General features: G+C 43.5%; 1 protein-coding gene across 1 annotated transcript; it reads left to right on the top strand.

Annotated features, from left to right (window-relative positions):
* Positions 1 to 10,489: 10,489 nt before the first annotated feature.
* Positions 10,490 to 14,343, top strand: LOC120643551 (stem-specific protein TSJT1-like). The gene is made up of 5 exons (XM_039919941.1): positions 10,490 to 10,847; positions 12,801 to 13,041; positions 13,160 to 13,280; positions 13,617 to 13,726; positions 13,861 to 14,343. Exons 1-5 carry the CDS (start codon positions 10,645 to 10,647, stop codon positions 13,909 to 13,911), a joined length of 726 nt encoding a protein of 241 aa, XP_039775875.1. The 5' UTR covers positions 10,490 to 10,644; the 3' UTR covers positions 13,912 to 14,343.
* Positions 14,344 to 15,555: the final 1,212 nt, after the last annotated feature.

Below are 15,555 nucleotides of genomic sequence, written 5' to 3'. Positions count from 1 at the left end.
AGAAATGATTCTCTGCTGATTCTGTGAAGTGAACTAAGAGGTTCGGAGCTGAAAAAAGTAACTTCTCCTAATTCTGTGAAGTGATTCTCCATCCTACTTTTAAAAGATTATGTTAGATGAGAGCATCAAAGAGAATTACTTTCAGCCGCATTATCACTTCTCTCAGAGCTCTACAAACAGACCCTTAGCTGTAGCAAATTTAGTCGACAACCCAATAAACCCTCTTTTTCTTCTCAACGAGATAGTACATGGTTAGTCACGTCCTCACAAATACAAAATATGTGTCCCATCTCTTTGTTAACACAAAAAAAACTTCCATTTTTTTCATAGAAGTTCTCTGCTTTTACGAAAGCATATGAAAAAAAAAAATCTTTGAAGCGTCTCTCTGTCATTTCCAGGAACGATGTCTCGTGAGTTTATTGTGTCTCATACTCATCCGATTAACTCGGTTAACTGTCCAAGAAATCATTACCCTGTAATTAAATCGTTGAAGTAGACTACATTGGTACTAGATTGAAACACATGAGCAGACGTCCTCATGGAGTCCGTCAGCGCTGTTCAGATCACCCTGGAAAAAAATGAAAATGATTTCCACCGGCTAGATTCTTTGTCATTATCGTGGACACGTAGCTCTAAACTCCAAACAATGACTCATTCGATTGCAGCCACCTGTTTAAATTTCTCCCTCCTGCGTACGTCGGTACGTGCCAAAAAAAATAGAGATGACCACCACTACAGAAACAATAATTTGTTCCGGTTGAGAAACTCTTATTGTCTCGGTTTCCCAACCGAGAACGTCAGATCGGGACAAAAGGTGCTGCCAGCGTCACGTGGCTGGCGCACCCTTTTGTCCCGGTTGGTGGGTCCCTTTTTTCTGTTATTCTTTTCTCAATTCTTTTTCTATTTCAATTATACTTTTGCATTTCAATTAAACTTATGTATTGGAATTCAGTGTGTATGATCTCCACTAATATATACATATATATAGTTACTTATATAATATTTATCCTAGATAGTTTTCATATAAAAATTAATTCACTTATATATATACACACACATATATATTATTGGAGTGCTTATATATATAATACATACATACTCATAAATAGAAATTTAATACATACACACATATATATTTACATAGGTATATTCGTTCTTAATTACATATATACGTGTATATTATCATATTTGCTGCGATTGTCAATATTAGATAGTCCATTATAGTAGAATTCGCCTTTTGGATCGAGAACTTGCTCAACAATAAATCCGGACAATTGTTCTTGAATCGCCATAATTTTTTCCTCCGATATGAGTTTATCGTGCATCTCCTCGACCTATGGAAAAAGGGGATAATTAATTTCGACTAATTAAAATACGAGTTCAAATATTAACAAGTTTTTTACTTACTTCCTCCTCCCAATCTGTCCAGGCCCTTGGAGGACCTACCAGACCATGGATGTTCTCGCATACATAGTATGCGCATAAATTAGTGCCTTGTTTCTGCCTCATACACTTTAAGAGAGAAGAAATTATCAGGTATTTACATGAATATATAATAAAACTAATGAATCGTGCAACGAATCATCCAAGTGTGTACCGCAAAATCTGTCTTGATCCTCAATTCCTTGTCAAATTTATCTGAATGATTTTTAACGAATTGTTTCCAAATCCTGTGCATGATTAGAACAATTATAGTCAAGTAACAAAGTGATTCAAATTATCGGTCATCGACGGAGTAGTGGTAGAATTACTTTTTCATCATGTTAAGAAGATTTTCGTATTGTTCTGGATTTCTCCTCAATGAATCCATAACCACGAGTAGCTCTTCTCAGGAATTATGACAATTAGGACCCAGTGTTCACTGCAAAATTATACGGAGGCAGTTCTTGGTAGTTAAGGTTTAAATAATTCGATTACAGAATAGAAAGAGTTAGACGGAAGGAATCACTCACGCAAAGTTGTAAGGAAACAATATCATTTGCTTATTGTGATGAACGCTTATGTACTTGAACAAGTTTTGGTATAGCTCATCGGAAGTGTCACGTAGAATCCTCCAATTACAAGTAATTGGGTCGATGAAGCCGAGGTGAGAGTATCCCTTTCTCCTGCAAGTTTGTATCTCCATTCTACATGATACCGAATAAATCAAGGGATCAGTATGTTGAGATCATGCAAAACAATACGTTAGGAGAGTAAAATACTTACAGAACCCACAAGCCGACCATAGAGATGTCGAGATCCTCCTGATGGAATAGTTGGTAAATTTCTTCCCAGTTTATCCATATAATGGCCTCCCCCCGTAAGAAATCGTCATCTTTAATCTTTGCGCTCTGCATGAAGATGCAATCGGCCATCGCACGCATGTAGTGCTGGTGCAGCTTATACATTTGTGTTGGAAGCACGGACACTACTTCGGGGGGTACAAGAGATTTGCCCAGCTCATACGTCCATTTGACAGCCACATCGGCCTTTGGAATATCTTCTCCCCCTGCAATCTGAGCCGCCGTCAGGTTTGATTCTTTCAAAAATGTAACAAAGTCTTGTTGTTGCGTCGTCTGTCCCACTACGAGAGGCTCTATTGATTGTTTCTTTTGGGCTCCGAGTTGTGGAACGTCGGACGACGACGACTTTGATTGTCTCTTCTTTTTCTCAGTAGTTTTGATAATGGTGCGTTCGTAGTCTGAAGGGAGATCTCTCGGGCTTATCACTTTCTCGGGCTCCGGCTTTGGCTTCGGCTTGAAGTGCTCTTTAACTCTTTCTTGAGTTATCCGATCGCATTCTTCAAGGCTCATGTCCCAGGGTTTAATAGGAGCCTCCTTGGTTTTCTTCTCATTTTCCTTCTTCTTTGGAGGCTCCTTAGCCGGTGCAGCTACCTTCTTTGCTGGTGGCTGTTTCTGCTTCTTTGCCGGCGGCGGAAGGGGTGACCATGGAGGCGACGGTGACGCTTGAGTATTCATCGGCGCATGAGATAATGGTGATGGAGAATGTGCCGGTGAACCTTGCCGAGACAGTGCTGCCCTTGGGGAGTTTTGCGGAGATGCCGGCCTTGGAGAGGCATGCTGAGATGCCGGTCTTGGTGTTTGATCATCCGACTTTAGGACAATGTAGCGCTTATCCCATAGGATGTAGCCATGAATGGCTTCTGCTAGTGTCCTCTCCCCATCACCTCCAGGAATATCAAGCTCGAGCGTCTCCCAACCCTGGCACACCTGCTTCACGCCAACTCTTGTGTATCCTGGCGGAATTTGCTGCCCGTGGTACACGTCGTCTGGTTGGGTTGGTATGGCGGTACCGTACGCAATAGTGAACATTAAGTTCTTAATGGCAGTCTGCAGGTCACAAGGTGTCCGCTGGGTGATCTCATCCACTGGAAATCGCTGCGGGGCTGTCGCTTCAACTGCGGCCTGGATGATCGGCTGCGACATTAGGCTCTGGAGGCACCGTTTGCGCTTGCTGTTACTGGCTCATTGCTATGGCCACTTGGTGTTGAACCTCTTCCTCCAGTCTTTGATCGTGTGATATGAGCCGTTCCTCTAGCCTTCGCAAGTGCTCCCGCTCATCATTCTTTCTTCTTTGCCGGCTTCTATATGATTCAATGTAATCCCTGAACCCATACTTCCACGGAACCACGTCTTTGCCTCTTGTGCGGCCCGGATCCTCTAGATTCCCAAGCGCGTAAGTCGGCTCGTCCCTCTCTCTATCCGGCTGGAATGTTCCCTCGGCCGCTGCTTGTATGACCTCCTGTAGTCTCTGGGCTGCTCGCAGGGTGTTTGGCCCACAGATGCAGTCACCAGTCAATGGGTCCAAGCTTCCCCCATGACCATAAAACCTGGTCCTTGATCTTTCATTCCAGTTCATGGTCGCAGGTTGGATGCCTCTGTCAAGCAGATCCTGCTCCATCTTCTCCTATTTGGATATTGCAAGCTTGTAGCCTCCTTGGCCTAGAGTGTGATGGTACACTTTCTTCGAGGCGTTGTCTTTGGCCTTCTGCACCTTCTGAAGTCCAAGCTCTGAAGACTTGTATTCCACAAATGCATCCCTGTTACCCCTGAGCTTTTCGAGCTCGCCGGTAAATACGGGTGTGGTCCCGGTCTTGATATATTTCTTCGTCAAAATTTTCTTGAATGATTGCAGCTGTTCGGCCATCTTACTCAGGGTCCAGCGCTTGCATATCTCTTCGGATTCAGCTGGAACCGTGAAGTTTTTCTTAAGCTCCCGCCAGCACCATTCTTTTTCTCTTTCGGGTACGGCATCCCGTTCCTCGCTTGGATTGGAAGCTTTCCAGAGCCTGAAGCTGATCGGGATGTGGTCCCTGACAATACATCCGGATTGTCATATGAATTTTTTGACGGCAGTTTCTGGAGCGATCGGTTCGCCATCTGGACCAACTTCCGTTATAATGAACCGCCCTTCCAGTTTTTTTGTCGGGCCTCGCTTCGTCTTTTTCTGTTGCGACGATGATCCAGACGGCTATAAAAAAAACATTCATAGTATTCATATAGATTCAGATGAAAATATAATTTTCACTATAAATAAGTATAGTTGTGATATGTACATTAGCACTTTGTTCACCAGCAGCGTCATCCTGAATAGATGGTGGCTCAATTCCATCACCGGACATATTCAAATATATGTCGGTATTGCTGCCATCATCAGCTTGTTCAGGGACATCTCCTTGACCTTCGGCAATTATATTCAACAGGAACTGTTCGTCTTCCGCGTCTGTGTGTCGCGGGTCCATCGTATCAAAAATATGAATACAAATAAAACTCTTAAAAAATTCTCTAAATAATTCACATCAATATTGACTAAGTAATTCCAAGTATGTCACTATGTAATTCAATAAAATATTCACTAAGTAATTCCCATATTATGACTATACTGAATAGATCTAGTCACAAGGATTCCAAAAAGTCCTTATTTGCCCCGATCGAGAAGGAGACTATGTTTGGATCGGACTACGTTTAGTTGGACGTTTCTTTGGATCGTCGTACGTTTAGATAGACGAGTATTGGATGGGACAACAACATTTACATGGACGAGGATTGGATCGGCATACGTTTAGATGGACGAGGATCAAAACGTTTAGCTGGACGAGGATTGGATCAGGCGTACGTACACACATATACATACACACATACATACACATTCATATATTTACAAATTAAATATAATTTCACTATACATTAACTCATTAAACAAATTAACACCTAATTTACATCAAATTAAATACCATAATTTACAATTTAAGAAATTCACACAAAAAAATTAACACATTAGACAAATTAAATTTACTAAAATTCATTATCAACTAATTTCATACTACATCAAATTAAATACCCTAATTTACAAATTAACACATTAAACAAATTTCATATCCTCAAATTTGTAAATTAACACATTAAACACATTAAACAAATTAACACCTAATTTACATCAAATTATGGTTTTAATTTGCACAAAATTCACTAAAATTTGGTCATAAATCACTAAAATTTGAGCCTAATTCACAAAAAATGTAGGGTTTGTGGGCGGGGTGGCGGCGGCCCACAGCCGGCGTGCTCACGTACGGCCGCAAGGTCGCGGTGGCGCACAGGTGCGGCGACGGCTGGGCTCGGCAGCGGCGCACAGGCGAGGCGGAGGTCGGGGACAACGAGGCCGCGCAGCGCGTCGATCCTCTGGGCTAGGCGCTCGGGGAGGCGGTCCTTTGGGCGGGGAAGTCCTCCGGGTGGTGCTCGTGGAGGACGACGGCGGCGCACTGGGCGGGGAAGTCCTTTTGTCCCGGGACGTGGCTCCACCCGGGACAAAAGGTATTTTTGGGCGGGCCGGGAAAATTCCCAGCCCGCGGCCCACCTTTAGTCCCGGGTGGATCTACCACCCGGGACAAAAGGGGCCCGTTTTCCCTCCATTTCCGCCAAATCTTATGTTTGTTTTTGTTTCTTTTTACTTCTCTTTTAAAATAGGCTTTCATTTGTTAATTCAGTTAATAAATTTTGATTCCAAAAACTATTGAACAAAATTTCTTATCTCTATATAAACTTGATACACACAATAAAAATAATTAATTTTCATTCAAGTGATTGGGTCAACGAAATATCTAAATTTTTTAAAATCATATTTGTTATTTTGACCATACAAAAATATATTAGGTGAACAAATTTTTTCAAACTGTTGCTTTTCGACAGAAAGTGGATTCTATCACGATATTAACGTTTAAAAAGTGAGTTTTACATAAAATTAAGTAATTTCATGATATTAATGAGAAGTGTGTTAGTTTGAGAGATATTGTGTGTGTTAGTGAGATTGTGTGTGTTAGTGAGAGAGTATAGTGTGTTAATGTGAATGTAATTTCATGAAATAAATAAAATTAGTTCAGTAATCCATTATTGAATGAAAATTATAATTGAGTCTGGTAATTAAGTGAAAAATATAAAAAATAATATATATAACACATAAAGTATAATTGTACAGTACATATATAATAAAAGTATTCGAATTGCGATTACGTTTTTATACAATAATATAAAATAATTCAAGTACATGAAGGATTGGCGGTAACAGACTTTCTCTTCACAAATGTCCCTTGATTATGATCACGGCGCAGGTATGGAGCATCATCATTGGCTAGCAGGATGCATGGATCAGCATTTACTTCGAAAGGTGGAATGGCAATAAAATTATTATATTCTTCTGACAAGTCTGTCTTGTCCTCCACTCCAACGATGTTTCTATTTCCTGATAGAATTATGTGTCGCTTAGGCTCATCCTTTTGCTTGTTTATCCCCTTCTTTGGCTTGCTGGACATGTCCTTAATGTAGAAAACCTGAGCGACATCCCCTTCTAAACAGATGCTTCAAACGTGGTATTATAGGAGAATACCACATGACCTTCGCAGGAACTCTCTTCCGGGGAGGCTCCCCCTCGACATCTCCAGGATCATCTTTTTAATCTTGTAACGCAATGCACTGCATACGGGACATGCATCCAAATTCTCGTACTCGCCTCAGTAGAGGATGCAGTCGTTGGGGCATGCATGTATCATTTGCACTTCCAATCCTAAAGCGCAAACAAGTTGTTTGGCTTCATACGTTGTGGTAGGCAATTCATTTTCCTTAGAAAGCATTTTTTAACAAGTTTGAGTAATTCACAAAATCCCTTGTCAGATACACCATTTGTCGCCTTCCATTGCAGCAACTCCAAGGTGGTGCCAAGTTTCTTCAATCCATTTTGACAAACTGGGTACAACAATTTACGGTGGTCCTCTAACAACTTCTGGAACTTCAACCTCTCCGTTTCACTCTCACAGTTTGCCTGCACATTGTGTAATGCCTGCCCCAGATCGTCGCTGGGATCATTTTCTGCTACATCTACTTCGGGCTCTTTCATGGGAATATCATCATCGAATGCACCGATTCCAGCATTCCCGAAAAAGTGGTCGTCAAAATCTTCTTCTTCATTGTCTTCCATGGTAACCCCCTGTCTCCGTGATTCGTCCAACAAACATACTTCTCCATGAAACCATTTGCGAAAATGTGCCAGTGTAGGATTATTGAAGATGAGTAATCCTTGTTATTGTTGCAATGAAAACACGGGCAGCACATAAAACCATTCTGTTTGTTTGCCTCAGCCACAGACAAAAAATAATGCAGGCCATCAATGAATTCTTTCGAACGTCGGTCAGCATTGTACATCCATTGCCGGTCCATCTGCATTTTAAATAAATCGATTTGAATTCTTTACACGTATTGAATAAATAAAATATATCAAACCCAAATTAAACTAAATGTAACATAACATGAATAATTAAAAGATCTGCAATATCCATCATACATCTTGATTAATTAAAAGAAGTACTTAATCCATTACAGAACTTAACAAAGGAGTACTATACATGAAATTTAAAAATTCGGACAACAACACATAGGTTTTCAACCGTCCTTGCGTTGGAACGTAGAATGCTCTACAGGATTTCTTGCTGGCGCAGAAGAATATGGCGGAGCTGAAACCTTCGAGTTTGGTGGTGACGAACCGTAACGCCGCAATAAATCATCAAGATCAAACGGAGGTTCCTCGCCCCTTGCCATGCATTCTCTATATTCTTTTTCCAAATAACAGAGCACTGCCCTATGAAAAGCACTAGGTTTTTTGGACCGACGACATACTCGAGTTGTGCCCTTCTCTCCAAAAGGACAACGATCAGCCCCACCGGCGCCACTACCTCCAGCTGCTGAAGCCATATTTTACTGAAAAATGCCTTTATTTTCCACAAAATTATAAATTCTTACAATTGCAATGCAAATATTATTTACTATTACAATTACAATGATTAGATTAATAACTCTTGTAAATAACAATGAAATCATATAAAAAAGACGAAATGTATCATTAATTGAAAGAAATCTCTAATTAATTGAAAGAAATCTCTATAACTTCTAATTACTTTGACACCCTTCAGTTCCAGGAGTACACTCTTTTCAATATACAGAAACCCTCTAGAAGGAAAAAAAACCTTTATTTCTGAAAATGTATATGTCAGTAATCTCAACCCTGCGGTGATGACACTGCCTTTCGGGGGGACACGATGCGGTACAAGGATGTCACCAATCGGCCAGTCGCAGCACTAACATTTACGATTAATAGGCACAGCACTTGGCACAGACAGCGTGCTTGTTTATATGCTCTCAGTACAACAACGGCCATGCTGACTACGTCAAATGCTGTCTTCTTATCAATCGGAAGTGCTGGTGATGCGATCAACCGATTCGCGACGTCCTTATAGCGCATCGTGTATCCCCGAAAGGTAGTGCCATCACCGTTGGATGGAGATTAACGACGTATACTTTTCGAAATAAAGATTTTTTTAGCTTCTAGATGGTTTCAATGTGAGCCTGAATAAATACATCACTAGAGTGTCAAAATAATCCATTCGTAATAAAAAATTCTAATATACTCATTTCATTAATTCATTCATGAATACAAAAATCAATTATTTACAATATGATCATATATACAAGTACATCACATGAAGTGTCTGCACTCATTCTAAAAATTTCTACTATCCACATACTCATCTAAATCTAAAAGAAAATCACACCTACTTATGCAATCTAAATGTCCAAGAAATGAGCTAGCTACACATTTTCTCTATTTCTAAAGCATGAAATGAGCTATACAAGCTAAGGAAGAAGAGAAAAACAAGCCACAAACCTTTAGCGCCGATGGATGGACGGGGAATCAAAGATCTTCACAAATGTGGTGAAGAAATGAGCAAGAACTCCTCTCTCCCGAGCCAAGAACAGCAAGAACAAGTGAGCTGAATGGCTCGGGTGGGGGGAGAGGGAAGGGGATAAGGGGGCCAAGAAGTTTTGTCCCGGTTGGAGACACCAACCGGGACAAAAGGCTGCGCGGGCCTTTTGTCCCGGTTGGAGGCACCAATCCTTTTGTTCCGGTTGGTGGCTCCAACCGGGACAAAAGCCCCCTGTCCCCCTCGCTGGCCCAGCTAGCCGTTGGACTCGGGACGAAAGCCACATATTGTTCCGGGCTCAAAGACTGCCGGGACAAATGACCTGTAATAAAGACCTGTTCAGTTGTTCTGTAGTAGTGGACGTAGCGCTGAACCTCGATTCCCTGAGGCGATAAAAAAAGTTTTTTTTTGCTGGTCTTTTACATACACCGTGTTAACGCGACCGGGAATCCGGGATACACGTACTGCTACACATCCTGCTAGTGCACGTCGTTTTTGTGGCACAGCAGCCATTACATGGGGGGTAATTAAAAGAGGTGTTAGTGGACGGCAGGCGTCAGTCCATGTCGACGAAACATACAGTGCCCGATCCTGTCCACTAAACCGCTACAAATCTGTGGATCAGCTAGCAGCCTGTGTTAGTGTGAGTTTATATTAGCAAGGGATTAGCGGCTTTTAATTATCTTTTCAAGAACAAAACGTATGGGATTAACAGTCTTTGCCAAGCAGAGGGTTCAGCACGGCGCTGCCACGTCGGCGCACACGAGGTGTTCGGACGGCGGCGCGCAAAGGGTAACCGAAAGGTGGTAGACACTTGTCCTGTTTGGTTTGTATTATGCTAGACTGTAGCAACTTTGATTATTAATTAAATGTATTAAATAAAGATAGTTTGTAAAACTAATTTTACAATTCCTGCGCGAGGTCTTTAACCGTGTAATTAGAGGATGATTACTGTAGCATCACTGTAGTCAATCATTAATTAATTACCGTTATTAGATTCGTCGCGAAAAATTACACTCATTCTTACAAAAAATTTGTAAATAAACTTCATACAGTACTTCATGCATATAAAAAAATTGTGCTAAGAACTAGCACAAGCCACTGGCCGCCAAGACCAAGACAAGGAACACGCACACGATGCCAGGTGGGGTCCACGTCAGCGTCGTTAGCCGCCCGGAGCCCCGAGCCGGCGATCGAGCGGCCCAGCTCTCGGGTCCGCGGCTATATAAACCGCCTCGCCTTCCCCCTCCGCCTCTCCATCCTTTATTTCGCGGATCCATCCAGTTTCGAGGAGTGTGGAGGCAGGAAGAAGCTAGCTATCTAGCTTGATTAATTAGTAGGATTCGTGAAGGGTTTTAATCTTTTGGTAGCTAGGTTGATTATCAGGGGTGTGGTTGAAGATGTTGGCGGTGTTCAGCGGCGAGGTGGTGGAGGTGCCGGCGGAGCTGGTGGCGGCAGGAAGCCGGACGCCGTCGCCCAAGACGAGGGCGTCGGAGCTGGTGACCCGCTTCCTGGGGAGCTCGGAGCCGGCCGTGTCCGTGCAGCTCGCCGGCCTCGGCCACCTCGCCTACTGCCACACCAACCAGGCCCTCCTCCGCCCAAGGTACGGTACTACTCCCCGGCAGCCATGCCCATCCCTTCTTCCCCCTAGGAAAGCTTCCTCTCTGCTCCCAAGTAGTGCCCCTCTCTCGCCTGCACTCGGCAGGAGCTTGAGAGGAGGTTCAATCACTTGTTCGAGACGTGCGCTTTGCGTAGATCAGCCAGTCACTTGCTCTATTTTGCTCTTTAGAGTTTTTTTTTCAAGGCATTTCTTTTTGTTTTTTAGTACTATGTCAATTGTCAAGTATGAGTTGCGATAGAGGTGACATGATCTGACAGAAAGTGAGAGAGTGGAGCGGTCTTTTAGTTACTCAATTAGTCAGCCAAATCCGGTTTAATTTTTTGTTGCTTTTTTTTTAAAAAAAAAAGTAGCAGATTTATGGAACAGAGGTTTGAATCTACAGTATCATACATGCGTGTACTATCCACCCAGCTAGAGTGTCAATAATTGGGAACATCTTTCCCCCTCCGATCCCTCCTTATCGGATCGGCTGACATCTTGCTTCTCTGAGAGAAAGACATCAAGGATAAATACAGTTTCCTGATCCATTCCTGTAGCTGTGGGACCAACTTACCAACCCTAGCTACTTGGAGTTGGCTTATCCTTTTCTCAACTGATGATAATAATCGTGAGCCACAAAAATTAGCCAGGGAATGGCATGGCACTTAGACTCGCGGCTGGCCATTAAACCAGTGATATTTTCAGCCCACAAAGGCAACCTTTTTTAAAAAAAAAAGTTGTGTGTTTGTTTTTTTATTCAGTGAGTAGAAAAGTTCATTACTGTAAATGGATCAGTAAATCGATGAGTTGGGAAAATATTAGGTGCAAACCACGTTAGAAACTGGTTGGAAACAGGCGCCTTTACCGTGTTGCTACGGCCATACGGCATCTAGATCTCTCTAGCCATGGCGCTACGCTACCTCTGAGCTGATTGCTATGGTGGTCACCTGCGTCAAACATGTTTGGTTGGTGACGATCAGATAAGAAAGAAGAAACGAGGAGGAGTTGCATCAGGATGCGTATCTTTGACGTGGGCATCCAAATATCGATTATCCATTTGTATTTATGAAAAGGAAGCTTTGTTTTCTATTAAAAAAGAAGAAGGGTGATGAAAGGAGGCCTTCACTTCCCGCACAGAGGGTGCCAATTTGGACGTCCGCATCATGCCACCTTCCACAGACAAGAGGTATCTGTCTACTGACATGCTAACAAACGATGGAGCCTCATGTTCTCCGATAGGCGGCTGCTGAAAGATCAATGACCCAATTATCTTATAAGGAAAGCGACAAGCCTATGTAATCTACTGGTTAAACAATTCTTTTTAAAAATAATAGGACTCATGAGTCATGAGGGAGCCGTGGCAGTATGGAGCAAGTATGATTTGTCCCCATTATTTTACTTATCCTGGAGGTGAATGTTCACATGGATCATAGTAGAGGGCACAGGGCACTTGGTATGGTAGTGGCGATCCGGTGGTAATCCGGCTTTGCTGCCCACAGATCTGAAGGAAAGGAAGTAAAAGGTGCACCCCAAGATGGCCTGTCCCGGCTATGATTTGTGGGGCCTGATTGCCCTGTGCCCTTATCCTATCTGTACTAGGCTGATACAACTGAAGAAGTAGCATCCAAGGAATTCCACTCCTTTACTCCATTCAGTTTGGCCTTTTCTTTCAGTGCTTACTTCACATCTTAGTTATTTCTCTTTAAGTATTATTTCACGTTTTCCTTTTGTTAGGAACAAGCTTAAGTATTCTGAATCTCGACGTTAGGTGCACCTAATAACTAATCTGAACTCTGAAAGTCTGAACGATCATGTGCTTCAGTCATTCAAGATATTATAGCCGAATTTTTCTGACTTTCTTTGGGTCTAATTTCCAATGCTTTAGTCATCACAATAGGGCACTACCATGAAGATGCATTCACCTTACAGCGGCTGTTAACAATTTGTCTTGGTCAGGTCGTTCGCGGCGAAGGACGAGATCTTCTGCCTGTTCGAGGGTGTGCTGGACAACCTGGGGCGGCTGAGCCAGCAGTATGGGCTGTCCAAGGGCACCAACGAGGTGGTCCTCGTCATCGAGGCCTACAAGACGCTGCGGGATCGGGCGCCATACCCGGCCAGCTTCATGCTCTCGCAGCTCACCGGCAGCTACGCCTTCGTGCTCTTCGACAAGTCCACCAACTCCCTGCTCGTCGCATCTGTATGTTACTTGCTCCTGGTCCCTGCTTCAGCTCATCTGGAATCAATGGTGACTTTGATTTGGGACAGTAGCTTAGTATTTTCTTGTGCTTGGGCAATAATGTACTCTCTGCTCTCAGGATCCCGAGGGCAAGGTGCCGCTCTTCTGGGGGATCACCGCCGATGGCTGCGTCGCCTTCTCTAACGACATTGACATGCTCAAAGGATCCTGTGGCAAGTCACTTGCACCTTTCCCGCAAGGTATGCGAGCATCAAGCAATGCCAGATCATGTCTTGACTTCTAGCTAGCATGCTTGCTGCCGACCACCAAGTCAAAGAGTTTTGTTACTTTTTTTCGAAAGAAAAAAGAAGAATATCTGAAAATGTTCCAGTCGCTTCTGAATGCATCCTGAAGACAAAACTCTCTTTGAAAATTAAAAAGAATCTCGTTTTTCACTAATCCCATGCTGGCTGCAGGTTGCTTCTAGTCTCTTTTAAAATTAAAAAGAATCTCTGAATACTAAACTCCCTGTACAACGTATTCAAAGAGTTTTCTTTATTGGTCATTTTTCACTAATCCCATGTTGCTGGCTGCAGGTTGCTTCTACTCTAACGCTCTTGGAGGCTTGAAGTGCTACGAGAACCCCAAGAACAAGGTGACTGCTGTCCCTGCAAACGAAGAAGAAATCTGCGGTGCAACTTTCAAGGTAAAATAAAATTCTTTCGTCAGAGCGCGGCAACTGAAGAACCGAAGAATTGTTTTCACCACAACTACTCTTGCAACATTTCTCTGATGCAACATGCAACGCCCCGTAACCGAGGTGGATCTGTGTGTCTGCAGGTGGAGGGTTCCACAGCCCTCACATCGTTGGGAGGAGACCTTCGCGTCTGAGAGGGCGTGGACGGGAGTGAGAGCGAGGACCATGCAAGCAAAAAACCGTGTACATGGTGGTGTAACATAGTGGCAAGGCGTGCAGCTGATCTATCCGTCTCATCATCTTCCATGAAAAAAGAGGAGTAAAGAAGTGCTGCTGCCAGCAGCGTGATGGGCAACAAGAACTTGGTCAGTGTTGTTGGTCGTGTGTGTTGTGTATGTGCTGTGCATGTGTGTGTACCCCTAGCAGCAGCTGTTCAGAGCCTACAATCCTACATGGAAGAATTGAAGTTGCATTGAGAGTCAAGACCAGGTGCTAAGTCGATCCAGTTGCATGTGTTCCTCAAAAAAAAAAAAAAGTCGATCCAGTTGCATGCATGCGTGGATGGAGTTCTGTAATCGACCACCTGTGTAGCAAATAATCAAAGCTTTACTTGCTTTGTTCGTTGCCGTTGGGCGTTGGCGCTGCATGTGATGGCACCTGATGGCGATGGGTGTGGCCTGGGCAGCTTGCTATGCTGATCGATGCTGGTGCGGCGATCCCATCTGCAGATTGAGAGGGTCTACATCTACTACTGTTACTGTCCTACTGTTGAACCAACATGTCACCCTGATGCAGAACTTGGCTAGTACAAAAATAGAGAGGAAGAAAACGCTGGCAAGAGTGCTCTACGACTCTGCCGCAGATGCCAGAAGTAGGGGCGACGCGTGCAATGCCTGAAGACCGTCGCGGCGGCATGCTGGCGGCGGCCCCGTGTCTCTTGCGGCTGGCCCAACACGGCCCAGGCCACCCTCTATCTCATCTGGCCCGGTCGCCGCTTGCACGGCAGCAGCTTTTCTGTCTGCAAACTGCCCGATGCACGGGCCGGACCGGGTGGTGGTGGACTGGTGGTTGTGTGCGCGCGCGTAGCCCAACGGACTATCTCGCGAGTCTGCGGGCCTTCCTCCTCTCCTCCGATCGACTCCTCGTAGATGGAAACTGCAAAGGAGACCAGCAGCTTGTTCCTGTTCAGTTTTGGTCGTGCGTGCGCATCAGAGCAATACTAATAATATAGGTTATTGTTGGCTGTAAGACTCTTTACAGTTCATCTTTTAGCTCACTTATACAGTGATTTAGTTTCTCACTATTAATATATGGCTCAATTGTCTATTTCACAAATTTTATTGGTTCTTGTGTCAAAACTGACTGTAATCTTAGAGCAGTCCCAATGCAGACTCCACTCATAGAGTCTAAGTCTCAAAGACTCCATTACAAGAAACTATACTTCCCAATGCAAAGTGTGTTACTTTAGTTTATATGGCACATTTGTCTCTCTCACATTCATTCTTGATTTGCGTAAAGATTTGGAGTCTAAATAAGACTTGGAGTATTGATTTCTCTCCTTCTCTCTTCCATAAATATACTATCACATCAGCAAAACACAATAAATATGAATCTTAAACTCTATGATAGAATTTGGGTTGGAACTGTCCTTCTAGCTCACTCTCTTTCTCTCTCCTCTTCTTTTTTTTCCATCTCATCATTCAGCCTATTTTTCACCCACCATAATTCTTTCTCTGAGCGCATGGGATGGGAGGGAGCCTTTGACCATGGACACTCAGCGCATGGCGCACCACCCCACCCGAGGCAGTAGCAGTAGCAGCACTGCATCAGGCAGACGC

Source organism: Panicum virgatum, chromosome 8K (genome assembly GCF_016808335.1).
Source record: "Panicum virgatum strain AP13 chromosome 8K, P.virgatum_v5, whole genome shotgun sequence".
NCBI lineage: Eukaryota > Viridiplantae > Streptophyta > Magnoliopsida > Poales > Poaceae > Panicum > Panicum virgatum.
The sequence above is the reverse complement of the archived record's forward strand: the minus strand, read 5'-3'. Positions and strand labels throughout refer to the sequence as shown.

Coding starts and splice junctions, on each gene's coding strand:
- LOC120643551 (XM_039919941.1), top strand. CDS start 10,645: ATGTTGGCGGTGTTCAGCGGCGAGGTGGTGGAGGTGCCGGCGGAGCTG. Junction 10,848..12,800: donor CAGGCCCTCCTCCGCCCAAG/GTACGGTACTAC, acceptor TGTCTTGGTCAG/GTCGTTCGCGGCGAAGGACG. Junction 13,727..13,860: donor TCTGCGGTGCAACTTTCAAG/GTAAAATAAAAT, acceptor GTGTGTCTGCAG/GTGGAGGGTTCCACAGCCCT.